This window comes from Humulus lupulus, chromosome 6 (assembly GCF_963169125.1).
Source record: "Humulus lupulus chromosome 6, drHumLupu1.1, whole genome shotgun sequence".
NCBI classification, from domain to species: domain Eukaryota; kingdom Viridiplantae; phylum Streptophyta; class Magnoliopsida; order Rosales; family Cannabaceae; genus Humulus; species Humulus lupulus.
In genome coordinates, this window is record NC_084798.1 from 191663535 (window position 1) to 191691075 (window position 27541).

The 27541-nt window shown below is 45.7% G+C and overlaps 1 protein-coding gene across 1 annotated transcript; it reads right to left on the reverse strand.

Annotated features, from left to right (window-relative positions):
- LOC133785786 (uncharacterized) lies at positions 1-27496 on the reverse strand. Its single transcript, XM_062225001.1, has 5 exons — positions 27370-27496; positions 27131-27247; positions 26093-26760; positions 25627-25989; positions 1-108 (listed from the first exon to the last, which is right to left on the reverse strand). Exons 1-5 carry the CDS (start codon positions 27494-27496, stop codon positions 1-3), a joined length of 1383 nt encoding a protein of 460 aa, XP_062080985.1.
- Positions 27497-27541: the final 45 nt, after the last annotated feature.

The window sequence follows — 27541 nt, forward strand, 5'->3', positions numbered from 1 at the left end:
TCAGTAAACACCCAGATTGGGTTCGCCGGAAATATCGCCGGTTTTGTCTTCTTCTCCGGCGACGGCGACTCTATGGCTGAGTTTTTCTGCTTTCCAACCCTTCTCTTGCTTGAAAAATGATCCCCTTATGTCCAGAACTTCAAAAAAATAGACCCCAGCCCAAAAAGATGTCCGTAACCCCTTGTTCCGAAGTCTTCTTCTCCAAGTCCGGTGTACCGCCAAAAATGGAGCTCAAAATTAGTTTTTCTTGCTCTAGACCATTTCAGCCCGTTTCTTCACGTCAAAACCGATTATTGGAGTCCCCTAAGCTTGTTTATCACCAACCACGCACACCATACACTCTTGAACACACTTAAATCCAAAATTATCCAAGAATATGCATTTTATTGGATAAAAATGGTGAATCACAATCCGAGGCTTTATAAATGTATTTCTCACACTCAAAATGTTTATTTCCTCCCCTATAATGATTCTACAATGTTCATTACTGCCCAGATTTTTCCCAAGTGTAAGAACTCAAAAATTTCTTCTCTTTAAAAAAAAAAATGATAATAACACTCTCTCTCTCTTCAATCCTTTGATTCCCTCAATATTCCCACGATTTCTCCATCAGATTATCATGGTAACATGTTTTAGAATAGGTTTAAAAAAATAAGTTAGCGTTTGAAGTGGTAAAATCCTCTTTTCAAGGAATTTTATTATTATTTTTTTTTTAAAATAAAATAAATTGACTAAGTTCCACAACTGATATTATCAGTTAAATTTCGAAAATTTAACCAATTTTATGAATATTTAATCATGTTAAAACAGAAGAAATAAAGTCTCTAAAATGCCCCTTGAACCAATTTCAAAGGTATTATGGTCTTTTCGCAAATTCTAATATTTAATATTATGGCAAACCAAAAATTACACATAATAAGATAAAATAATTTTAAGCATATTATTATTACTATTATGCTCATAATAATAATAATTACTATTATAATTTTTAAATAAATAAATAACTTAACCCGAGCCATTATTTATTCACTTGACATTATTCTCATGTTGTGATTCCACAAAAACTCAAACATGAGAAACCATGTGTTATACCCAGATTTCGAGCAATGATAAATGTGACCTAGAAAGCTGGATTCGCAGCGAATGAACTCGTAAAGTCTAAAGTATGTTTAAAGACTAGACATCGAGCTTGCAAAGCTGAGATGACTTCGAATATGGTAGCCTCGAAACCCACTCGATCTCGAAGGGGAGCTCCCGAGATGCATCTACCCTCAGGGATGACCTCGGATCAGGGGTTCTGAGCCTGACACGCGAACGATCTCGAAAGCCATGTGACCTCGGGAGATGTCATTAGCTCGAACGTTGATGAGAGACCTGGGAGAATAAGGCCTTGGAGATATATGATAATAATCTTGAACATCTACAAGTGTTGTCCATAAGAGACGTGGTCTACATTTATTACTGTAAATCCCCTAAAATCATGGGATATTATTTGATTAGTTATACGCCCCCTGGTCTTCAGGGGACGTTTCCTTTTATATAGGATTACAGGCATTTAAAGCCATTTGATTTATTTGCACAAAAAGAGTAACTACCCAAAATATGTGGGATAGTATTATGCAATCTTCTTTATAAATAGAGAGGTCATGCACCATTGTAAAGGACCGAATTTCTGAATCTTGAGAGAAAACTCTGAAGAATTCATCCTTGAAGAATTTTCAGAGATCATCTTGAGCTTAATAAAAAAGACTCGTGGACTAGGCAGATTTAACTGCTGAACCACGTAAAAAATCGTGTTTTGTATTATCATATTTTTATTGGCCATTACTAGTTATTGTTTACGTGCTCTTCTTTCACTGTTGACGAAAAACGGCATCAACAGTTTGGTGCTTTCATTGAGAGCCTTAAGCATTCATTCCTGAAAAATTCATGGCCACTAATAATCAGAACACACCTGAAGAGAATTATCTAAGACGTCCTGGGAAACAGCCAATGGAAAACCCGGATGTTGAAGAAAGAAGTGAATCTTCCGATTCCCGGGGACCATCTGCTCCACCAAGGGATGAGGATATGTATTACAATCCTGAGCGGTATGTTTCCATTGTGGAACTTGAAAACTGGCAATTGAAACAGCAGTTGGCAGAGGCCAACAAATGGAATGAGGAGTTGGCAAGGATAGCCGCAGAGGCGCAGGTGGCTCAGCCCCCGCCTCCGCGCGAAAACCAAGTCCCTCCTCCAAGGGACGTACACGTTCCTCCCCGTAGACCCCGTGGGCGTCCACGAAAAGATGCTGCCACAAGGAGGCCGGCTCAACCTCCGGCACCAGCAGAGCTATCCGCTCCACCTAGGCCTCAGAGGAGTACTCGGGCTTGGACCCCGGCTAACTCGCCTGTGGAAGTACCTGCAGGAACTGAGAACAACCGAACCCCTGCAGAGGCTCGGACTCAGATACCTGGGAGCGCACCAAATGCGACCGACCCATCTCGGGCAAATTCTGGACCGTCTAGGCCGCGACATGGATGGCAGTCACCGTCACCTATACGGTTTCCTCCATCACCTATAAGATATCCTTCGCCCCCCCCCCCCCCCCCCCGTAGGAATGCTCAATCCGTCCGAGACCAGGGCGAAAGGCGTGCGGGAGGAAGACAAGGAAACGGGGAGGCTTTCCAGGAGCGGAGAGGCACCCCATCTGAAAAAAGTCAAACATCTCGGTCTCGCACGGCGGAGACGAGGCGACATGGAAAGAATCCATCACGAAATAACCAGGCGACGAGTTTTACCAGTGATGAATCTGGAGATACCAAGTCGGTCAGCAAGCATGATCGAGGTCGTAAGAATACTGGAAACCGCAGAAATCGTCCCGACCTGCGAGAGCACCTAAATCAAAGTCGGGGTAATGGTGACCCAATAAATCCGGACCTGAGAGATCGCTTGAATAGGCATAGAGATCCCTTGCGGAGACACGAGCCTGGGATTATGATCGATGACAACCGATTCCAGACAGTGCCTCTTGCGGACCCTGTCCAAGAAAGAATCGACCATCTTGAAAAGGCTTTTAGGCTTTTGAAAAACGAGCAAGAGAATGATTGATATGAAGACTCTGACGAGGAGCTCGAACCGTTTGCTCCCCATATTTCCAATACTCCATTTCCTCAAGGGTTTCGGATCCCTCACGTCCCAACGTTCGAAGGAAAGACCGACCCGTATAGTCATCTGAGCATGTTCAACACCATAATGAGAGCCAGTAACGTGGGTTACGAGCTCAGATGCATGTTGTTTCTAGCATCATTGATAGGACCTGCCAAAAGCTGGTTCGAAAAATATAAGAGACACTCAATAACTTCTTGGGAGCAGTTGTCTAAAGACTTTAAGAAGCAGTTCAGAGCAATGATGGGGGTCAGACCAGAGGCATCAACCTTAACTAACGTTCGACAACAGCCAGGCGAAACACTAAAAAGTTACTTAACAAGGTTTAATCTGGAAGTCGCCTGAGCTCGGAACGTGGATGACAGTGGGCACCTAATGGCTGTCCAAGCTGGCATAATGCCGGGGAGTGCCCTTTGGGACGACATGCAAAAAAAACCAGTAAGGTCCATAACCGAGTTTAACAAACGAGCGCAGAGATTTGTCAATGTAGAGGAAGCGAGGTCGACACTTAATGTGACTTCCCAGCCCGAAACTACAACGATAAACGTCAACTCTGCCTCAACCTCGGCGGACCCAGCAGCTCCAAAGCCTGTCGCGGAAAACCCCTCCAAGAGGAAAAAGAACAAAGGGAGTAACTCCGAAGCCGAGGGAGGAAAGAAAAAGAAAGGGGAGAGATATTTCTCCGTGTATAGAGTATACACCGAGCTCAATGAGTCTCGGGAGAACATATACCTGGCTAATGAAAACCAGGTCCCCTTTAGGCGTCCGGACCCGATGAGAAATCAAAAATCCAAGAGGGACTCCAGTAAGTATTGCCGATTTCACAGAGACACCGGGCATACAACCGATGAATGTCGACAACTGAAGGACGAGATCGAAGGGTTGATCTCAAGAGGTTACTTCCGGCAATATGTCAAAAACCAGAGTACTAGTCAGGCAGTCGCGAGCCAGAGAGTAGCCGCGCCTCCGATGGCACAAAGCAATAATTCTCGAGCTCGAGAAGAGGATAGGCCCCCACCGATAGATGGAGAGGATGTAATAACCATCTCGGGAGGGCCTTATCCCGCAGGAGTAGGCAGGAATGCCCAAACGAGATACGTTAATGAGCTAAAGACTGGGGATGGGTCTCCTTATGAACCCGAACCTAGGGCTCCAAAAAGCCAGAGGATTGAAACACAACCAATAACCTTCACTGAGGATGATGCGTCCCATGTCTAGTTTCCTCACCATGATCCTCTGGTCATCACTCTCTAGCTGGCCAATAAAAGGGTCCACTGAGTTCTCATAGACAATGGGAGCTCAGTCAAAATTCTCTATAAAGCAACCCTCAAAAAGATGGGACTCTCCCTTCGCGACCTGAAAGCGTGTGCAACTACTTTATACGGCTTTTCAGGAGAAGGGACCGCTTGCATGGGATCCATCGAGCTCCCCGTGACCTTGGGAGACTACCCAGTCTCGGCAACCAAGATGATGGAGTTCGTGGTAGTAGACTTACCATCAGCCTACAATGTGCTGCTCGGGAGACCCGCCCTGGTCAGGCTGGGGGCAGTTTCATCAGTAAGGCAGCTGGCCCTTAAGTTCCCAACCCCTAGCGGAGTCGGAACATTGAAGGGAGATCAATTAGCAGGGAGGGAATGCTACAGCATCTCCTTGAGAGGAAAGAAACAGACGAGCGCACAAGCACTCACCATCATTCAAAACAAAGACGAAACGGTCTTAGAGATTGACGAAGAGATTGATCCAAGGATTGAGGAGAAAGTTGACCTCGAACCTTTAGAGGAGCTCGAAGAAATTCAGCTCGAGGAAACCGATCCCTCGAAAAAGGTGAAGGTCGGAAAACACCTCCAAGATGAGACAAAATAGCAATTAATTTGCTTTTTGAAGAAAAACCAGGATGTCTTCGCGTGGTCGCACTCGGACATGGTGGGAATAAGTCCGAATATAGCAAGCCACGCACTGAATATAGACAAAAGCTTCCCCCCGAAGCAACAAAAGTGAAGATAGCTGGACGAAGATAGAAAGAAAGAACTAAAGGAGGAGGTTGACAGGTTAAAGGCAAACTGATTCATTAGGGATGCCTTTTACCTTGACTGGGTAGCCAATCCGGTGTTGGTCCCAAAGCCCAATGGGACGTGGCGAACCTGTATTGACTACTCAGATCTCAACAAAGCTTGCCCGAAAGACTGTTTTCCGTTGCCAAGGATTGACCAGCTCATGGCTGCCACGGCAGGGCATGGCCTGATGTCCTTCATGGATGCCTATTCTAGATATAACCAGATTCCCATGCATGCCCCCGACCAAGAACATACGAGCTTCGTCACGGATAAGGGGCTATACTGCTATAATGTCATGCCATTCGGGCTCAAGAATGTTGGGGCCACATATCAGCGGCTCGTGAACATGATGTTTTCAGAGAAAATAGGAAACAACATGGAAGTTTATGTCGATGACATGCTTGTCAAATCTCAACTCAACAAGAACCATGTTGATGACCTCGAAGAGTGCTTCGGCGTACTCCGGAAATACAACATGAAGCTAAATCCTCAGAAGTGCACTTTTGGGGTATCTTCAGGAAAATTTCTGGGCTTTATCGTGAACTCTCGTGGAATCGAGGCCAACCCCGACAAGATCAAGGCCCTGATTGACATGCCCTCACCTCGAAGGCACAAAGATGTCCAAAGTTTGACTGGCAGGATGGCAACCCTAAGCAGATTCATCTCGAAATCTATGGATTGTGGTCTTCCATTTTTCAACTTATTGAGAGGAGGTAAGAAATTTGAATGGACGGAGGAATGCGAGCTGGCCTTTCAGGAGCTCAAAAAGCACCTTGCGGAACCACCCGTCCTGTCAAAACCTGAAACGGGAGAAACTCTGTACCTATACCTCTCAACCACCGAACACGCAATAAGCGCAGTGCTCGTTCGAGAGGAAGAGAAGGTACAAAGACCCGTTTACTACATCAGTAAAAGATTATTAGGGGCATAGTCAAGATACCCCCTGATGGAGAAGCTGGCGCTTAGTCTAATTCATTCATCTCGTAAACTCCGCCCTTACTTCCAAGTGCATCCCATCCATGTGTTGACTGATCAACCACTTAGGCAAGTCTTGTCTAAGCCAGAAGCTTCAGGTCGACTTCTTAAATGGGCAGTTGAGCTCGGACAGTTCGAGATCACCTACCACCCGAGAACGACCATTAAGGCATAGGCATTGGCGGACTTTATAGTGGAATGTACTGGCATAGCCGACGACGAGGTAATAACCCCGGCCCATGAACTGTGGAAACTTTACGTCGACGGCTCATCAAACGAAAATGGAGCAGGGGCAGGGGTCATTTTGGTTACCCCCGCAAGGAGCAGATTTCATTCTGCCTTGAGATTTGGTTTCAAAGCGTCGAATAATGAGGCTGAATACGAGGCTTTACTCGCGGGACTTCGTATAGCAAAGGAGCTCAAAGCTAGAGCTGTACATTGCTACAGCGATTCCCAGCTCGTGGTAAATCAAATCTTGGGAGAATACCAGGCTCGCGGCACGAGAATGGCAGCTTATTTGGAGAAGGCAAAATCTGCATTGGAGTGTTTCGAATTTTATACAATCGAACAGGTTCCCCGAGAGCGGAACTCAAATGCAGATGCCTTAGCTCGGCTCGCCACATCCGCTGAAAATGAAGAACTGAACGGTGTGCCCATAGAACACCTATCGGCACCTAGCATTAATGATCCAGAGGAGGAAGATGTGTGTATGATCGAAACAAAACCTACCTGGATGACCCCAATAGTTGAATATCTCGAGAATGGAGTCCTTCCAAGAGACCGGAACCAGGCTCGAAAGTTAATGTATCAACTTCCCCGTTACACCATTTTGGACGGAAAGCTATACAGAAGGGGATATTCCATGCCGTTACTTCAGTGCATAACCCCGCTCGAAGCTAAGAAGATCATTGAAGAAATTCATGAAGGGTTCTGCGGAGATCACACCGGGGGGCATAGCCTGTCCAAGAAGATCATACGCCAAGGATATTTCTGGCCAACTATTAAAACAAATTCTTTCGAGTACGTGAAGAAATGCGACAAATGCCAGAGATTTTCCACGATTCCCCGAGCTCCACCATCCGAGCTGACCATGTTGACTTCCCCATGGCCTTTCGCGGTATGGGGCATCGACCTCATAGGCTCTCTCCCGACTGGCAAAGGCGGGGTAAAATATGCTGTAGTCGCCGTGGATTACTTCACGAAGTGGACGGAGGCTGAACCGTTGGCAACTATAACTTCAAAAAAGATCTTTGATTTCGTAGTAAAAAGCATCGTGTGCCGATATGGGGTGCCGAGGAAGATCGTATCTGACAACGGAACCCAGTTCGATTGGGACTTGTTCACCAACTTTTGTGAAAAGAACGGCATAATAAAGAGTTTTTCATCAGTAGCTCATCCTCAAGTGAATGGCCAGGTCGAGGCTGTGAACAAAACTCTCAAAAGTTCTCTGAAGAAAAAGTTGGAGGAGGCGAAAGGACGGTGGCCCGAAGAATTTCCCCAAGTCCTATGGGGATATAGGACCACAGCTCGAACATCAATGGGACATACCCCGTTCCCTCTAGCATACGGTTGCGAGGCAATGTTGCCCATTGAGGTCGAAATCCCAACGATCTGAACTCAGATTTACGATCAAAGTTCAAACCACACTCAGCTCCAGGAGACCTTAGACTTGATTGAAGAAAAACGAGAAGAGGCCTAGTTAAGAAACGCTGCCTACCAGCAGCGAGCTACCAGGTATTTCAACAAAAGGGTTCGAGATTGAAGATTCGGTGTAGGAGATCTGGTGTTAAGACGCGTATTTTTGGCAACACGAGATCCGGCAGCTGGTGTGCTCGGACCGAATTGGGAAGGACCATACCAGATAGAGTCAGTCATCCGGACCGGTGTTTACAAGCTGGCGAGATTGGATGGGAGCCTGGTACCGCGAGCATGGAATGACGAACACCTTAGACCTTACTAGCAGTAGTGTAGGAAGTGTGTTGCTTGTAACCATGATTGATTATCTGTAGTAGTTTGTCTGCTTTTGAATTCCATCAAATAAAGATCTATTTCGTTCAATATGTTATCTCTTTTTATTTTTTTTATTTTTTTTATTTTTGCAAATCTCTCTTAATTTAATAACCTATGGTCACACTCATAGGATATTAAGGGGGCATTATTGGTATATATACCATTGATATAAAAAATAAAAAAATAAAAAACATAAAAGTATTTGGATATAACCAGATACGCGAGCTTAGATAGTTCGGACATAACTGAATTATCAAAAACATAAAAGTATTTGGACATAACCAGATACGCGAGCTTAGATAGTTTGGACAACCGAATTATCAAAAACATAAAAGTATTTGGACATAACCAGATACGCGAGCTTAGATAGTTTGGACAACCGAATTACCAAAAATATAAAAGTATTTGGATGTAACCAGATACGCGAGCTTAGATAGTTTGGACAACCAAATTATCAAAAGATAATAACGTTTGGATTTAACCAGATGTGCAAACTTAATAGGTTTGGAACAAACCAGCTAAAACTAATCGACGAGTTGGAATTTAAACCTACTCCGAAATAAGTCGAGATTGAGGCTGGAATATCTTAAAGAAAAATAGTTTCGAACTCATAACCTAAGGGAGATAACCGAGGATGAGGAAAAGTAACTAAGCAATAAGATATAACTAAACCATTCACATTACATACCATACAAGTACTTTCGAGTTCATGGTTAAAGTAATATTCGACCTTGATGAATAACGAGATCGAAAGCGGATAATTCGAACAAACAATGCGTGGATGCATCGAGTTTCGAGCCTAAATCCCAACTATGTTTGTATGAAGAAATAAACATAAAAAACTCATTCATATAAAATATGCAAAACATTTCGAGCCAAGAAATGTAAAGCATATGTAAGTTTATAAAAAAATAAAAAGAAATTGTATCAGCCCTGTGGGCATAAATTGAAGTAATTACAAAAATAAGGGGACGCAGCCCCGAGATAAGATTTCCTCGAGATCAGATTCAAGAAGGAGGAGTCTCCTTGGCCTTCTCAGCATCAGCAGCATCGGACCCCTCAGGACGAATAGCATGACTATCCTTCCGAGCTCCCTCGGAGGCGGCCTCCCGAGCAGCCTCTTCCGCCTCAAGCTGAACATTCCACTTATCAAGAAGCTTCGCCTCGAGAGGGCCTAAGAAGCTGGCATCCAGGTCTTCGTTGTTGGCCCACATTTTGTACATGGCCGAATCAACCGCCTGGTCCTTCTTCTCTTTATACTCAGCAAGGAGACGAGCCTTTTTACCCTCAATAATATCAAAGGTGGCGGCCTTATCTTCTTCAAGCTTTTTGTTGGCCTCCTGAAGCCGAGCGTTCTCCTTCTCAAGTTCTGCGAGCTTGGAATTCTCCTTCTCAAGCTCCTCGAGCCTAGCTTTCAGCTTCCCAAGCTCGGATGCCTTGGCCTCCAGCTCCTTAGCTCCTTCCTCAAGCTTTGCATTTGCTGCCTTCAGGTCATCACTTGCTTTGAGGTGGAGATCCTTCGCCTCCTGAGCATAAGACTTGCTCGAATGGATCTTATTGTTCAACTTATAGTTCAGCTGGGCAGTAAAGGCAAGAGACTGAAAAAATAAAAAGCCGTCATTAGCGCCAGGTCGGTGTGATTATAACTAAGAAGTAAAAGAAAACTTACTGCGGCGGCAAGCTCGATACTCTTCTCGTAGAGGGCGGTGCAGTCTCGGGCATTGTTCAAGTATTGCCACTGAGGAGCTTCGAGACTACTAAAGCCCTGGCCGATTCGGGACATAACATCCGAACCCAGCGTAGACCCATGGGACCCAGCTGCATTGTCAATTACATACTCCTCCATGTGGGTAGAAACTGACAGCTTCTGAGTTCGAGAAGCAGAAGGCTTTCTAGGAGGTGGACCGAGTGTCGGCCGAACCACTACAGGAAGTTGGGGCCCGGTTGTGATAGAAGCATCGACCTGCGAAGTCGGTGCCACGGTTGAGGCATCGATCTGCGAAGACGGCGCCGTGATGGAACTGGTAAAAAGCGGAGCTGGGGGAGGAGGTGTCTTCTCGGCCCTCTTGGGGACTTTGGCAGGCTGGTCCACCTTTCGCGACCCCGCCCTGGGGTGCTTACTCCTTTTGGCGCCACCACTTTCGATGATGTTGTCAAGGTCGGAGTCCATCTTGCCTGCACAGTCACACCACAATGTGAATCATAACAAAAAGAGGGAATAGTATAAAAGGTGATTCAAGATCGCATAGATATACAAAGCAGTGATAGAAGAAACCTAACTGGAACTCCCCCCCGAGCTCGAGCTCGGGGACCATGAAATTCCCTCATCTTCAGAAGAGGCGGGGGGAGTACCTTCCCTATAGGTGGACGTCAACCTCGAAAGGTCCCTATAATCATTGGTCCCATATTGGACAGCTATCCCGTTCCACACCTCGTCTGAAGTATACATGGTGTCATACTTCCCGAGCCAACTATCAAACCTATGAACACAATCGTCTACCCAACTCCATATGTAGAAGTGGTATCTATCATACGGGCATGAAACTAACCTATCAGGTTTATGCTTTAGTAAGGTGGGGGACCACATTCTCGAGGTAAGGATGGCTTTACCTTCATTCGAGTCTGAACTCGAGGCTTCGTCATTAGCCTCATTCCCCGATGGCGGACTCCTTCTGCGAACTGGAAGTGGGGGCCTCACCTCTCTCCTCGGAGGAAGGACGCCTGTGGGAAAAGGCACCTGCTCCCAATGTTCATACTTTTTATTGGACCAGTCAAAGGTGGACTGGCCCTCTCCCAAAAGTCCGCAATCTCGGAGCTTATCTTCATGTAAAAGGTACAAGAGAGACCTCCTGCCATGAGGGAGTTGGAGCAGGGTCTCTCTCTGCCCCTTCATTGCCTCGTCAGGAGTAGGAGGCTGAAAGGCTGGAAAGCAAGACACATTTCAACTAAGTATGGGTCTTACAGCTAAAATCCCGAGCACAGAGATAAAGAAAACTGGAATACTTACGAATCCGCCTGAATGAGTAGTATCGAGATGGGGACAGGCCATCTGTCCAGAAGAAGGCTTTTTTGAAATCAGGTGGATGATTAGGGAGATCTTCAAAGACCTTTTTCTCTTTGGGATAGCTCGAAAGATAGTAAAAGCCATCTCCTCCCTGAGCTCGGGAGGGGTTGCTTTTCAGACAAAAGAGATATAAAATCTCCTGAGGTGAAGGTCCTTCCCACTTCAGCTCGTGGTATAACGACCTTAGGGCTGACATGACCCTGTAAGAATTAGTGTTGAGCTGGAACGGAGCCAACCCAATAAAATCCGTGAAGTCCTTGAAAAAAGACTTCAAAGGCAACAGCGCCCCCGCCTTCATGTGTTCCTGGCTCCATGCCGCGTATCTCAGCCTGTTGTCACGATCCCCGGGGGCGTAACAGCTTCGTTCGTGAGCGGACGGAGCTCGAAACTTCAAAGAACTTGACAACCTGAGGCCATGGAGGGCCAGAATGTCAGTTATCTGACTTGTTGAGGTAACCGAGCTCCAATAGTGCTCGGCCTCGAAGATTTCTTTCCTCGGCTGCGAGGAAGAAGGCTCCCCCATCAATGAAAATTGAAGTTCTCCTGGACTATACACGACGGTGACCTTTAATGCGGGGTCGAGGAGGATCGGCCTAGGCCCTGAGTTGGACTCTGGATAAAGGGCCTCCTGAAGAGTTCTCCTCTTTTTCTCTATGACCTCGTCTATTTGGCGGCGATAATGAGCTTGAATATTCTCCTGCTCGCGCGCAAGCTCGTACTCACAAATTCGACGTTGATTCTGAGCAAACAACGATTCCGGGCTCGGGGTTTTTGGCGAGTAAGGGATTGCCAGCAACGACCCCCACCGTCTTTCCAGATTCTGTGACATCTAGCGAGAAAGAAAAAATGGTGAGGGCCATGCATGCAAGAATACGAGCTCGATAGGACGAGCTCAGAGTTTAGGAACAAAACAAGCTCGATACTAAGACCCTTATTAAAGAGTCAGAACGTGCGTTCCACGAGAAAGGGAGGAGAGTAGACAATTTTTTTTTTGTGAGAATCCCAAAAATCAGGGGAAAGAGAGTGGTGGATAACCAGAAAAGGTAACCTTGGGTATCGTGCATTTGTCAAAGCCAAGGTTTTATACCCGATATCTTGGTGTACAAGAAATGTCTTTTAAAATTTTAAAACCCAGAAAAAAAAGAGATCTTGCTCAAACACCAAAACTGGGTATGGAACCAGTGATGAAAACCCAGTATGGAGACGTGAACGTGAAAGCCTATCGGCCAAAAAATTCCCTAACGTATCGTACTAAGAAAATAAACTAGTACATTCACAGAAATAACAAGAACAATATGAACAAAAACTGGGATAAGGGAAAACAAAGATTGGACACTTACACAATAATGGCGATTGTAGAGAAATTGTTGACTGAAGGAGAGGCTGCAAATATGAGCTCATGGACACGAACAAACCGGAAGTCCTTTGTTTTTTCGGCTGAGAGAACATGTGTTATCCAATAAATTAGCATTTGTGACGTGGCAAATAATCTCTTGACACGTGGCTGATACCTGGAAGGTGTCTGCTAGGGTATCAACCAGGATGCACAGCAGAAGCAGGACAAGCCTGTCTTACCCACGACCAGTCTGGTCGGTGGTTCCGCAGCCAAGGCAACAATTGTGGGAAGATCTTTGTGAATCCCGAATTTATCTCATGCAATCTTCTGGATATCCTATTATTCAGGGGGTAATATCTGTAACAATATTTTGTAACCCTCCATGAGCCTATAAATAGCAAGAGACAGCTCAAGGGAAGGGACCTTTTTTTTAGCTTCGGAATCATAGAGATTAGAGAATTTCTCCTAGTAAACTTGTATTGTTGGTCATAAGTGTTGAAACTCATTGAACCCAAGTTCTCTGATCAGACTTTCGATTCTATATCAATATCATTCTAAGTGGACGTAGGTCATTTCCAGATCCTGGGGCCGAACCACTATAAATCACTGTGTTTTCTTTACTTTTGTCATTACGTTATTCTCTATATCATTCATATTTTGACTCCGTGTCAGTTGGCTAAATCGTGGGTCAACATTCTGGTGCTCTCGTTGAGAGATTGATTTATTGCTATTAAGAAAACCAATGGCGAAAGTAGGAAGGAAAACTGGGCAGGCAACTGCCGCTGTGCCGTCGAACCCACCACCTCTTCCTCCCCCTGCAAGCATGGCGGAAGATGAGCCGCAACTAGATTTTGAAGAGGAGGAAATGGATGATGCGACGCTGAAGAGCACCCTGGGCGCGTTGCAAGAAGAATTGGCTAGTCTGAGGGCCAATCAAGAGACTGCCGCAGAAGTTATGGCGCGACAGCAGCAGGAGCTTGATCGTCAGCGGGCGGAGTTGAGCGAAAGACAAGCAGAGGTGGATCGCCGCCAGACCGAGGCCATGGCAGCCCTTGAAGCAGCCTTGCTGTTGGCTAGAAATCAGGCCGCACCTGCCTTAACCAACCTGAAAATGGGCCACCTCAGAAGGGTCCCAATCCTAGCCCACCAGTTCAGCCTTCAAGTCCGCAAAGGCCTGAGCAGCCTCAGACGCCCCATGACGATGTCCCATTGGATCCCGAGGCAAATCCGCCATCCCAAGCTGCTCGGGGTAATTCCCCGCAGCAAAGGCAAAATAGGACCGAGCGTCAGCCTCGTAGTCCTAGGCGCCATGAGAATGACAGGCCAAACCAAGAGAACAGAGGTCACTACCCTCCTGGTAACAGAAGGGACTCAGAACTAGGCTCTGCGGTCCGTGGACCCCCACGGCATAACGATGCACGGGGACACCGCGACCAGCGCAGGCCACCCTCTAACGCTCGGGGCGTTTCTGCCAGAGACGGTAACAGAGGGAACAATCAGTCTCACCACAGCTAGTCAAGGTTCAGAGATGGTCATGGGTACAATGAGGCCGACTCAGGCAAGGGAAATGCTGGTGGGAGGAATGGAGAAAGAGGTAAAGGCAGGAGCCAAATACCTCAAGGTGACCAGCCAAATAGACAAGATGCTGGGGGGCAGCCCAGACAAAATAATGTTTTCAACCGGCTCGGAGGTAGCGAGCAACGAAGAAGAGAAGAGGACCTGAGAGATGTACTCAACGATCGTCAAGAAAGGCACGGTGAGAACATCCCCCCAGCCACAGAGGCCACCACAATTCCTGCCGCAGTGCAAGCCCAGATAGATGCACTCAATTAGGCTGTGCAGCAGCTGGTCGGAGGAAGGACTTCTTACATCGACCACGACAAGAGGAAAGTTACTCCTTTCGTCCAGAGGATAGCTAACGCCGAAACTCCCAGCAAGTTCAAAATGCCTACGCTCCCGAACTTTGATGGATATGGGGACCCAGTCTCGCATGTGAATAAATTTGAGATTCAGATGGACATTCAGAAAGTGTCCGAAGACGCTCGGTGCAGGATCTTCCCTGCAACACTTTCTGAAGCAGCACAGGAGTGGTTCTTTAAATTCCCACCTGCAAGCATAGTTTCCTGGGAAATGTTCGTAAGGGAGTTCTACGGACAGTTCTATGCGGGTCGTGTGCACCCAACCGAAGCAAACCAGCTGGTCGAAATTCGCCAGCAGGATGGAGAATCACTGAAGGATTACATCAGGCATTTTATGCGAGCAGCAGCTGGAGCAAAGACAGTCGGGGACGAAGGAAAAATGATGGCTATAACCGCAGGAGTGAGACGCCGTTCGCCCCTATGGAAGAGTCTTCATAAGGACAGGGTTAGAACCACCCAGGAGTTCTTGGACCGAGCTGATCGTTATATCAAGCTCGAAGAGGCCATTGCTGATGATGGAAAACCCTCGAACAAGGGTAAGAAGGCCGCCGAACCCGCCAAAGCCGCCAATGGTTCCAAACCTGATGGCAACGGCAAAGGCAACGGGCACAGCAACGGTAATGGCAAGAACGGTGGGAAACGGCTGCACAATGAGCCTTCAACCTCCGATAATAAATGAGCCAAGGGTAATCGTTATGAACCTGGGTTCACTAACTACACTGCCCTCATCGAGTCTCGAGGAGAGGTTTACCAGGCCACAAGCTCTAGTGCACCTTACAAGAAACTTGGACCCATTCGAAAAGACATTTCGAAAAGAGACACTACCAAGTTCTGTCGTTACCATAACGACTACGGACATGACACTAATGAATGCAACCAGTTAAAAGACGAAATCGAGTTCCTTATTAGACAAGGACATTTGAGAAGGTACGTACGGGCCTCGGGAACTTCCCAACGAGAAGCTCCAGGTGGCAACGAGCAGACGTCCACATGCCAACTCTCGCCACCATTACAGCCTGCCCCCGTAGCCGGAACACTCTTAACCATCTGTGGAGGCCCGCACCTCGCGGGAAATAGCGGAAAGGCTAGAGAACGATATGCTTGGACTCTACGTCACGACCAGGACATCGAGATGATGACTGTGGAGGATCGTGCGCCAAAAAAGGCTCGCTCAGAGGAATATGGGATAACCTTCTCTGATGGCGATGCCCAACACGTCCGGTTCCCACATTCCGATCCGCTGGTCGTGGACATCCAGATGGCCAATATGATGGTAAAAAGAGTACTGGTCGATACAGGAAGTTCAGTGAACATCCTGTATAAGTCAACACTGGAACGCATGAAGTTGTCCGTAAAAGACCTGGAGCCCTGCAATCAAACCATATACGGCTTCTCTGGAGAAGGACTCGCCCCAGCCGGAATGATCAAACTCCCAGTAACAACGGGTACAGCGCCTGCCTCAAGGACATTACTCACCACTTTTGTAGTGGTCGATTTTCCTTCAGCATATAACGCCGTTATTGGAAGGCCCATACGGGTTGATCTAAGGGCCATCATCTCCATGTGGCACCTAGCCATGAAGTTCCCAGCGGATGTAGGGGTATGATGCGTCTTAGGAAACCAAAGGGAAGCCAGGGAGTGCTATAACGCCTCGATCACAAAGGCAAAAAGTGGAGCATCGAAGAGCGCTACCCCAGAGCGATTGTAGATGGCAGAAGACAGACAAGCCCAATCAGGTGGTAATGTCACCAAATAGGGTATTGCCCAAAGTGAGGATATAGATTTGGATCCTCGCTTTGGGGATTTTGAAGAAAATGTTGGACCCGTCGAGGACCTGGAGGAGGTTCAACTCGATGAAAAAGACCCGACCAGAGTCGTGAGGGTTGGGAAGAATTTAGAGCCTACCGCAAAGCAGGCACTGGTGAAATTCTTGCAAGAGAACCAGGAAGTTTTCGCCTGGTCGCATAAAGACATGGTTGGGATAGATCCAGCAGTGATCAGCCATGTCCTGAACATAAACAAAGCCTTTCCACCGGTGCAACAAAAAAGAAGGCTGCTCGATAAAGACAGATCAAAAGCCTTGAAAGAAGAAGTCGAAAGACTTAAGGAGAATGGGTTCATCAGGGTGGCATTTTATCCGTCGTGGGTCTCCAATCCGGTGCTGGTCCCCAAGCCTAACGGCAAATGGCGGACCTGCGTGGATTTTACAGATCTCAATAAAGTCTGCCCAAAAGACTGTTTCCCACTCCCAAGGATCGACCAGTTGGTTGATGCTACTGCAGGACATGAGATCCTCTCGTTCATGGACGCGTATTCAGGTTACAACCAGATCAACATGCATCCCCCTGACGAGGAACATACCAGCTTTCGGACCGATACGGGCTTATATTGTTACAAAGTAATGCCCTTCGGGCTAAAAAACGCAGGCGCAACTTACCAACGACTGGTCAACCACATGTTCAAGGAGCTGATCGGGGTAAGCATGGAGGTATATGTGGATGACATGTTGGTAAATTCCAAGAAGGCAGAAGGACATGTGAGGAATTTGCGAGAATGCTTTGATGTGTTGAACAAGTATCACATGAAGTTGAATCCCCTCAAGTGTTCCTTTGGAGTCGGATCAGGGAAGTTTTTGGGGTTTATAGTAAATTCAAGAGGAATCAAGGCCAACCCTGACAAGATAAAAGCCCTAATCGACATGAAGTCGCCGGAGAGAATCAAGGATGTACAAAGCCTGACCGGAAGGATCGCTGCCCTAAGTAGATTCATCTCAAAATCAACTGACAAGTGCGTTCCATTCTTCAATCTACTCAGGGGGAATAAGAAGTTTGAATGGACGGAAGACTGTGAGCAAGCATTCCAGGCCTTAAAAACTCATATGTTGCAACCTCCCATCCTATCAAAACCAATCGAAGGAGAGACTTTGTATATTTATTTGGCGATTACCGAAGTTGCTGCTAGTGCGGTACTAATACGGGAGGAAGAAGGCGTACAGAAAGCTGTTTACTATGTCAGCAAAAGGCTTATCAGTGCAGAATTGAAATATCCACCAATCGAGAGGTTAGCATATTGCTTAATTCTAGCCTCCAGAAAGTTGCGTCCGTACTTCCAAGCCCATCCTATCACAGTTCTGATCGACCAGCCCCTTCGGCAAGTCCTCCAAAAACCTGAGGCGGCTGGACGACTGTTAAAATGGGCGGTCGAATTAGGACAGTTCGATGTAACTTATTTACCGCGAGCAGCAATAAAAGGGCAAGTCTTGGCCGATTTTATTGCGGAGTTCACCGAACTCCCCAACAGTGAGCTGTGCAAACAGCCTGAAGCGCCCATGCCTCAAGACGAGACTCCTTCGTGGAAACTATTCACGGATGGTTCATCCAATGAATCCCACGCTGGAGCGGGAGTGATATTGATAACGCCCGAAGGGCATCGATTTCACTGCGCAATCAGGTTTGACTTCGCAGCATCAAACAATGAAGCAGAATACGAAGCACTCCTCGCTGGACTGAGAATGGCCAAGGAAATGAGTATAAAAGTGCTCGATATTTACAGCGACTCTCAGCTGGTCGTGAATCAAGTCCTGGGAGAATATCAAGCGTGAGGATTAAAGATGATGGCCCACCTTAATAAAACGAAAGATTTGCTAGCCCAGTTTACAAAGTACACCCTCCAGCAAATTCCGCGACACCAAAATTCGAATGCAGACGCCTTAGCTAAACTCGCAAGTGCAAAGGATGCTGACACCTTGAACATAGTCCCGGTAGAAAGATTGAGTAAGCCAAGCATTGAAGTGGCCGAAGCCAACATGGAGATTCGTGCAGAAGATACATGGATGATGCCTTACCTGGAGTATCTGACAAATGGAACATTGCCAGCAGATAGAAACAAGGCCAGGACTCTGCAAAGGCGGGCTGCTAGGTACATACTGCTCGACGGTGTTATGTACCGAAGAGGATATTCAATGCCACTACTCAGGTGCATTACATCAGAAAAAGCTAAGGAACTCATGAAAGAGGTGCATGAAGGCTTCTGCGGAGATCACGCTGGGGGGCAGAGTTTGGCGAAAAAAGTTCTAAGACAAGGGTACTTCTGGCCAACAATGAACGAGGATTCAATGGAGTATGTACGAAGATGCGATAAATGTCAAAGGTTCTCCAAGATCCCACGAGTAGCTCCAAACGAGCTAAAGCAGATGCAGAGCCCGTGGCCTTTCGCAATATGGGGAATAGACTTGATTGGATCACTGCCAACAGGGAAAGGAGGAGTAAAGTACGCAGTTGTGGCAGTCGATTATTTCACAAAATGGGTCGAAGCTGAACCACTTGCAACCATCACGACCAAGAAAGTTCTTGACTTTGTCATCAAGAACATTGTATGCCGGTATGGTTTGCCCAGAAAGATAGTTTCAGACAACGGGACCCAATTTGACAGTGACCTGTTCACCGATTTCTGCGAGAGGCACGGGGTTATTAAGAGCTTTTCTTCAGTCGCACACCCCCAAGCGAATGGGCAAGTCGAAGCTGTAAACAAAAATCTCAAGGACATCCTGAAGAAAAGACTTGAAGAAGCTAAAGGAGCGTGGCCAGAACAGCTGCCTGAAGTCCTCTGGTCGTATAGAACATCTCATCGAACAGCAACAGGGCGTACCCCATTTTCTCTAGCCTACGGATATGAGGCAATGTTACCTGTCGAGTTAGATCCCCCCTCACATCGGCGTTTGACTTACGACCAGGACGTGAACAGCCAGTTGATGATGGAGTCCCTAGACTCGATCGATGAGATAGGAGAAAAATCTCAACTCCGAGTTGCTGCTTACCAGCAAAAAGTCGCCCGGTACTTTAACTCCAAAGTTAAAGAAAGAAAATTCAACGTCGGAGATTTGGTGCTACGACGAGTTTTCTTAAATACCCTCGACCCCACTGCTGGAGTGCTCGAACCTAACTGGGAAGGGCCTTACCAGATTGAAGAAGTCCTGCACCCAGGCACCTATAAACTTACACGCTTAAACGGAGATCTCGTTCCGCGCTATTGGAATGGAGAACACCTGCGCAAGTACTATCAATGAACAGCCCTTCTTAAAGGACTGGCTTGTTTAAATTTCTCTTTTTAAATTTTTACAAGTTTTGCAAAGAGGGTTAGCCACGATGTATGGCTAACTGCTCGTATATGTAAGATTCTATTTCAGAATCACTCGTAAAGACATGTTTAGTCCATTTTTAATACGAGATTATAAGGGACTGTGCTTAGCCAGTCATTCTTGCCAACCTTTGTGAATTTATATTTACAAGTATTTGTTCATTACGTGTGTTGTTTTGCTGTATTACAAGTATCAGTTGTACTACGAACAGGAACGTTCGAACAGGTTATGGTCAAGGCAAGTGACCAAGGACCTAAAGCTCCTCGATCACTTGGGGGGCATATAAGGCACATCGATAGCAAAGCATACTTCTCAAGGTATGTAAACACATGAACAAAATAAGTGAAAGCATGCTACAATACTTAGAGTATTTTTCAAAATTTGTGTTTGATAAATCATGGCAAAGTACTATGCTAAGTTCGGTCATACGAACAAATGTTATAAATATTATAGCATCAAGATGTAAGTTTGGATATAACTGTTCAAAGTAAAAAGATTTGCTGCCCGTGCAGCAAAGTTTAAAAAAGAAACTACTGTCTTTATACCACGACCCTTGGGTCGTATATCCAAAAAAGAAGAAAAAACAAATAAGAATTCAAGAGGCATTCGGGGCTGGAGGGTCCTGAGCAGCATTCTGGTCAGTCACGTCCTCAACAGCGTCTTCTTCTTCCAAACCAGCAACACTTGGAGTGGCAGGGGTCGCGGCTCTTGCTTCCTCCTCGGCCAGTTGGGCTGCACATCGGGCCAGCTCCGCAGTTCTGACTTCCTCTGAAAGGTAGCTAAAGTCAGCACCCTGATTGTGTTTCCAGAAATTGTAGAAACATCGGAGTGTTATCCTCTTATACTTTTCCAGATTCTTGGAGTTGTCAAGCTCCAACTGCTTCACTTTGCCCTCGAGGGAGAGAATAGCCTTATCCTTGGTCTTGAGTACCTCCCCCAGATGCTTGATTTCGCGGAGATGGGTTTTGTTGAACTCCCGGTACTCTTGCCTCAACTTGACCGCTGCTTCCTTCCTAGCTTCAGCCTCGGACAGCTTAGTCACCGCTGCATCCCTCTCTCGGATCACCGCCTCTAACTCCTTAGCATACTTAGCCTCAGCAGCCGAAAGCTCCTCGACCGCTTTCACCTGGAACCTCTCGATGGCTTTTGCCTCGACCTGCTCGAGGTAAGCCTGGGCTCGGGTACGGGCAGTAATGGCAGAGAGTAAGGCCTGTGCACAAAGAAAAAGGAGTCAGAACTTATCATGAGGACTAAAAAATTAAAGACTCAAAGAATAAAGAAGCACTTACGCTGGAGATTTCGTTCAAAGCCCTGTTCATGATCTGGTCAACTGGCAGCTCTTCAGCTTGAACCATTGCGGCCCTAACACGCTCGCCTTTACCAATGCGATCGAGGCGGTCCCGGGCGGATCGGATGGCATGGCTCATAAGTCTGGCCCCATGAGCCTCTTCACGAGAAAGATGCTCCCTGGCAGGCGCAGCTGGAGGATTCGGCCGAACAGGAGTAGTTTGCTGTTTAGAAGGAGCTGGAGGAGGAGTAGGAGTTCGCCCAGTTGGCGCAGGACTTTGCCCAGTTGGTGTGCCCTGAGGAGGGTCTTCTGGTCGAATTTTCTTGGCTGGAGGGCCCCGACTGGATTCACCAGTTCTTTTTTTTGGCTTCCGTGTGAGTTGGGGGGTTTCTTCTTCTTCCTCGGCCTGATACATGTCGAAGATGTTGGGAGTCGACATATCTGCATGATAGTAAACACAAGAGGTTAAACAGGAAAGAGAAAGGTGAAAGTAAGTAATACAACAGAAAGAAGATAACAAAGTAAATACCCGATCTACAACTACTGGTCGCTACACTATTGACTCTATTAATCATATACTCATTTTCTGGCATGAAGAAGTCTGGCCCTAGATTTGGAGCATATGTAAAGTTACCATCCCCATCAAACATATGACAGGGAATTGGCAAACCATTTAAAAGCGAAATAACGTTACCATTGTCATCAGAAGACTCTCCCAAGTCAACAACAGGCTCTGTGGCCATTTCTTTCCCCTTGCCTTGGGGAGCAGAAGGCCTTTCGGCAGAAGGGCTACCCGTGGGTTCCCTGATCGTAACTCCTGTTGGCCTCCTCCTAGGAGGAGGCACAGGAGGTTGCTGCTCGGGTACCCCCTCGGCGGTGGCATCGCCCACCATGGGCCCTCTATTTTCATGGCGAGGAGCCAGGAGGCCAGACGACCTCAAGTTCTTTTTAAGTGTCAGGGTCTTGACACATTTTGCTGCATCAGACATCCTGGCCAGAGCATTAGACCTCGACACCATGCTTGGTGTTGGGGTCGGACGTAACCAAGGGCCTGAAAAACAGATCAAGTTTGAGAGAAAATGAAAGGAAATACTCTATGTTAAAATGTCGACCAAGACAAAGACAAGTTTATACCTCCTCTCGCAAAGGCCAGGTTGTCACTGGTTATGTCCGGAGTAAAGAAGTACTCCTTGTTGTAATGTCCCACGTTTGATATATGGGTTGTACCACTCAAGAACGTCCGGCCGGTTTCCTGATGGCAGAAGTGGAAAAAGCCCGCCCCGTTGTGCTGAGGGTTGGACTTGAGGTCAAAAAGGTAGTTGACCTCGTGGGGTGAAGGTTCTGGCCATTTTTTAAGTTTGTACAGAATATAGAGTGCGGCCAGCATCCTCTATACGTTGGGAGTTATTTGAAAGGGAGCGACGCCGAAATAATTGGCCATCCCCACAAAGAAAGGATGAAGAGGGAGATAAGCTCCCGCCTCAATGTGATACCGGGACCAGGCGCTGTTCACCCCTCCTGGACGGTTAGCCCTCTGGTCCGCGGTGGGACGTGTAATGGTTACCCCCGTGAGGGGGAATTTCCTGAACCAGTTAGCAACCATTCGGATGGTCACTGAACTGGCTGGGGGAGTATACCACTCGACATCAGGCGGATTCCGATGACGAGGGCGAGCCCTAGTTTGGATATTAGGGTCAGGAACAAGATTTTCTCGACCACTGGTCGAGGGAGCCCTAGCCTGCGAATCAGGCTGGGCAGGGGGAGTAGTGTTACTTTCAGACTCGGGCCTCTTCTTGCCAGAAGACTTGGAGCGGGCCATTGGAGGGGAAGGATGTGGTCTGGAAGAGGATCGCGAAAAAGGTATCTGATGGATACGATCAGCTGGTTGTTCTTCTCCCTCGAGCAGCTGGGCGAGGAGGTCGTCGTCGATGGGTCTCTCACCTCCCCACAAATCTGGCATTAAAATCTGCAAACAGAAGAATGGGGAGGTGAGGTTATAGAACTATAGAAGGTTTTTTAGAATAACGCTGGTCGAGTATAAAAGCTAAGCCTTTATACAACAGCATTCTAACAAGAAACTAAATCTTTCTATGCGAACAGTTCGAAAAACGGATTAAAGGGTGAAAGTGAGAAGTTTTCCTGAAAAGCTTTTTCAACTCCCCTTAGGGCGGGAATTTTTTTTTTTTTTTCAACTAGCTTAAAAATTGAAATGTTACTTCGGTTTTACGTCCTAAAAAGCACGATCCTGGGTTTCAAACTAAACTAACTCGTAAACCTACTCTGCCTACAAAACATTCTATCTACAAGCACCTAAAACCAGAGGCCGAGAGACTTAAACAGTACACCATAAAAAGCATGCACCACGAGAAATTAGAAGAATGGGGTTTCAAGAACTTACCAAGAATAGTGGTCGTGAAGGCAGAAGAGAGGTCTTCGGAGATTAAGGAGCCCACCGTCTGAGTCGTGAAAGGCGCAAGAGAACGTTCGCCGGAGAAGTTTAAAGCTCTGGTTTCTAGGGTTTTTGGCAGAATAATGGCGTGTGTGAAAAGAAAAGGGGTGGCTCTGATGGTCTTATATAAGTTTGTCTCTGATACTAGAAAGGTGTAATTATTATTTTTCCTTTTTCGAAGTATGGGGGAACGTGATGGCCGTCGAAATCGTTTCTGGGGAACCAAAAAGACATGATTGGACAGGAGTGGGTTGCTTCTTTCAAGAACACACGAAGGGTTCTAACACGTCAGGAGGGGTTACCGAAGAGTCGTTCGTTCAAAGTTTATTTACTGTTCGTAGTAAATAAACTTTGGGGGGCAAATGTTATCCAATAAATTAGCATTTGTGACGTGGCAAATAATCTCTTGACACGTGGCTGATACCTGGAAGGCGTCTGCTATGGTATCAGCCAGGATGCACAACAGAAGCAGGACAAGCCTGTCTTACCCACGACCAGTCTGGTCGGTGGTTCCGCAGCCAAGGCAACAATTGTGGGAATATCTTTGTGAATCCCGAATTTATCTCATGCAATCTTCTGGATATCCTATTATTCAGGGGGTAATATCTGTAACAATATTTTGTAACCCTCCATGAGCCTATAAATAGCAAGAGATAGCTCAAGGGAAGGGACCTTTTTTTTAGCTTCGGAATCATAGAGATTAGAGAATTTCTCCTAGTAAACTTGTATTGTTGGTCATAAGTGTTGAAACTCATTGAACCCAAGTTCTCTGATCAGACTTTCGATTCTATATCAATATCATTCTAAGTGGACGTAGGTCATTTCCAGATCCTGGGGCCGAACCACTATAAATCACTGTGTTTTCTTTACTTTTGTCATTACGTTATTCTCTATATCATTCATATTTTGACTCTGTGTCAGTTGGCTAAATCGTGGGTCAACAACATGCACAAGAAAGAAGTTTTCTGGGATGGCCACTGGTTTCGTCCTTTTTTTTTTTTTTTGTTTCTGATGCGTGTAAAATAAGAGGAAGGAGAAAACCTTGAATATATAAAGGGAGAAAAGTGATAAAAAGGATTAATCTGGGCCATTGGCCAGAATCCTCATGAAATCCAACGGTCAAGGGTCAATGACATGATGGTACCAAAAAGGTGGCAGACGAATGATCGTGGGCAGGTTTCCAAGGTACTCAAGTACCATAAATGAGCAATATCCAACCGACGCGTGTCCATTCTCAAGTGTGTGACGGTACGGTTCCCGAAGAAAGTAGTTCAAAAGTTTCCTTCTCTTAGGATTCGAACAAATACTTTTGAGGGGGCAAGATGTTATACCCAGATTTCGAGCCATGATAAATGTGACCTAGAAAGCTGGATTCGCAGCGAATGAACTCGTAAAGTCTAAAGTATGTTTCAAGACTAGACATCGAGCTTGCAAAGCTGAGATGACTTCGAATATGGTAGCCTCGAAACCCACTCGATCTCGAAGGGGAGCTCCCGAGATGCATCTACCCTCAGGGATGACCTCAGATCAGGGGTTCTGAGCCTGACGCGCGAACGATCTCGAAAGCCATGTGACCTCGGGAGATGTCATTAGCTCGAACGTTGATGAGAGACCTGGGAGAATAAGGCCTTGGAGATATATGATAATAATCTTGAACATCTACAAGTGTTGTCCATAAGAGACGTGGTCTACATTTATTACTGTAAATCCCCTAAAATCATGGGATATTATTTGATTAGTTATACGCCCCCTGGTCTTCAGGGGACGTTTCCTTTTATATAGGATTACAGGCATTTAAAGCCATTTGATTTATTTGCACAAAAAGAGTAACTACCCAAAATATGTGGGATAATATTCTGCAATCTTCTTTATAAATAGAGAGGTCATGCACCATTGTAAAGGACCGAATTTCTGAATCTTGAGAGAAAACTCTGAAGAATTCATCCTTGAAGAATTTTCAGAGATCATCTTGAGCTTAATAAAAAATATTCGTGGACTAGGCAGATTTAACTGCTGAACCACGTAAAAAATCGTGTTTTGTATTATCATATTTTTATTGGCCATTACTAGTTATTGTTTACATGCTCTTCTTTCATTGTTGACGAAAAACGGCGTCAACACCATGAATTTTATTTCCATTGGAAGTCATACATATCCAATAATCCATCAAAGGAAAAGAAAAAAAATGACAAGGATGCACACAATGGGAAAATTACGAAATTGCCCTTCCGGGAAAACGGATATTACACTCCCTGTGTCAAAGCATTGACTGATGGCTGAGCAAACTTCATCCCCTATATCCTGCCAAACTGCCTTGAAAAAGCCAGAATCAAAACCATCAGGTCCCGGGGACTTAGTGATAGGAATACCAAATAAAGCTTCACGAATTTCCTTACGAGAAAAAGGTTTTAAAAGCATCAGTTGTTGATCAACTGAGAGCTTGGATCCCATCTCTATACACTGAAAGTTTATCCTGCCAATAGCAGAACTCGGGCTCCCCAAATAGCCTCTGAAATGCTCAACAAAGTGAGAAACAACTTCAGGAAAATTATCTACCAAATTACCTTGATCCGTGATATAGGAATCAATACCATTTTCAGCTCTACGCTTCTTCAAATAAGCATGAAAAAAAAGAAGTGTTCATATCTCCCTGCCTTAACAAAGTTATTTTACTTCTTTGAGTTAAGAAACTGTGAAACATTTTCTCTTGAACCGAAAAAGTTGCAGCAGCTTCCTTCATAACTTCCTGAAAACTATAGTCAAAAGGATGAGATTGAGCTTGAAATTGAGCTTCTTGGTAATTCTCCTTAGCCTTGTGATAGTTAAACCCAATGTCACCAATATTTTCTCTGTTAAAACTTCTTAATCTATGCTTCAGCCTCAAAGTCTTTAAGTAGATAGCCCTTAAACCAGTTGCCTTTATAGGAAGCCTCCAAATGTTCATAACCACCTCATTGAAGTCAAGATGATCTGCCCAAAAATTGTAGAATCTGAACAGTTTCAAACCCAACTTCTCCATAGGCAGGATGTTAACAACACAAGAGCAATGATCTGAAACAACTTCCCATCTAAATACAACAGTGGAATGAGGAAAGAAATCAAGCCAATTCTCATTCATGAAAACATGGTCAATTTTAGAATAGATTCTAGCTAATCCATTTTGGTTATTAGTCCAAGTGAAATAGGAACCTAAACTCTTAAGAGACTCAACATGAGTATCCTCAATCCAACGGAGAGAATCAACCAACTCCAAAGCTGAAATAGGTTTCCCTCCAGATTTGTCCATACCAGAGAAATGGGCATTGAAGTCCCCTAAGATGATCCACGCTTTATCCAAGAGAGATAACCTTTGTAACCCTTCCCATAAACTCCTCCTACCATCTATCGAATTAAGTCCATAGACAAAAGTAACATAAAAAACTTGCTTCTGACCAGCCATCTTGACCAAGCAATGAACAAACTGATTAGACTCCTCAAGAATCGTAACCCTTACAAAAACCTTCCTCTAAACTATCAAAATTCTACCTTCAGTGACCGAACTAGTATAAAACTCCCAATTTGGAAGTTTATGCTCCATGAATTCTATTATTTTATTCCCCTTCATTTTAGTCTCTAAGAAACCACCAACTCCTATTTTATTCCTACTACATAGATCTATAACAGAGTTATGCTTATTAGAACTGCTCAGCCCTCTCAAGTTCCAGCTCAATATATTGCAATTATCCATTGGAGGAGATAGAGACGGGATTACCTTCTTTGCTACCATTCACTTGCTCTTGAAGCACTTCAAATTTATTCAACTTCTTTTGCCTTGGCCTTGAAAGCTTAGCATTAATATCTGCAACCTGACCTTGTTTAGAATGAGTAGCTACACGTTTGGGAGTGAGCCAATGTTTACTATCTTGAGAACCCTTGTCTTCAACAACTTTAGCCAAAGTTTTAGGCTGAGAGCCCTCAGTAGTGATGACCTGACCCCTTCCACTTCTGTACTAATCAAGACCGCAGGCTCCACAGCTTCAGGTTCTGCATTTTCTTTACTCCTCCTATCCTTCACCTCTTCTTTTGCCATAGTATCCTTTTTGACCCATTGAGTTTTCAGCTCTTTACGACAATCCATCATTGAATGACCAAATCCAGAGCAAGTCTTGCACTTAATAGGCAA

What these genes read in the sequence shown, in the direction of transcription:
- LOC133785786 (XM_062225001.1), bottom strand. Translation starts at nt 27,496, where the DNA reads ATGGATTGTCGTAAAGAGCTGAAAACTCAATGGGTCAAAAAGGATACT. An exon ending in AAGCTGCTGCAACTTTTTCG is followed by an intron (nt 25,990 to 26,092) that starts GTTCAAGAGAAA and finishes GCTTATTTGAAG; the next exon opens with AAGCGTAGAGCTGAAAATGG. An exon ending in AATGCTTTGACACAGGGAGT is followed by an intron (nt 109 to 25,626) that starts GTAATATCCGTT and finishes TCATTTTTCAAG; the next exon opens with CAAGAGAAGGGTTGGAAAGC.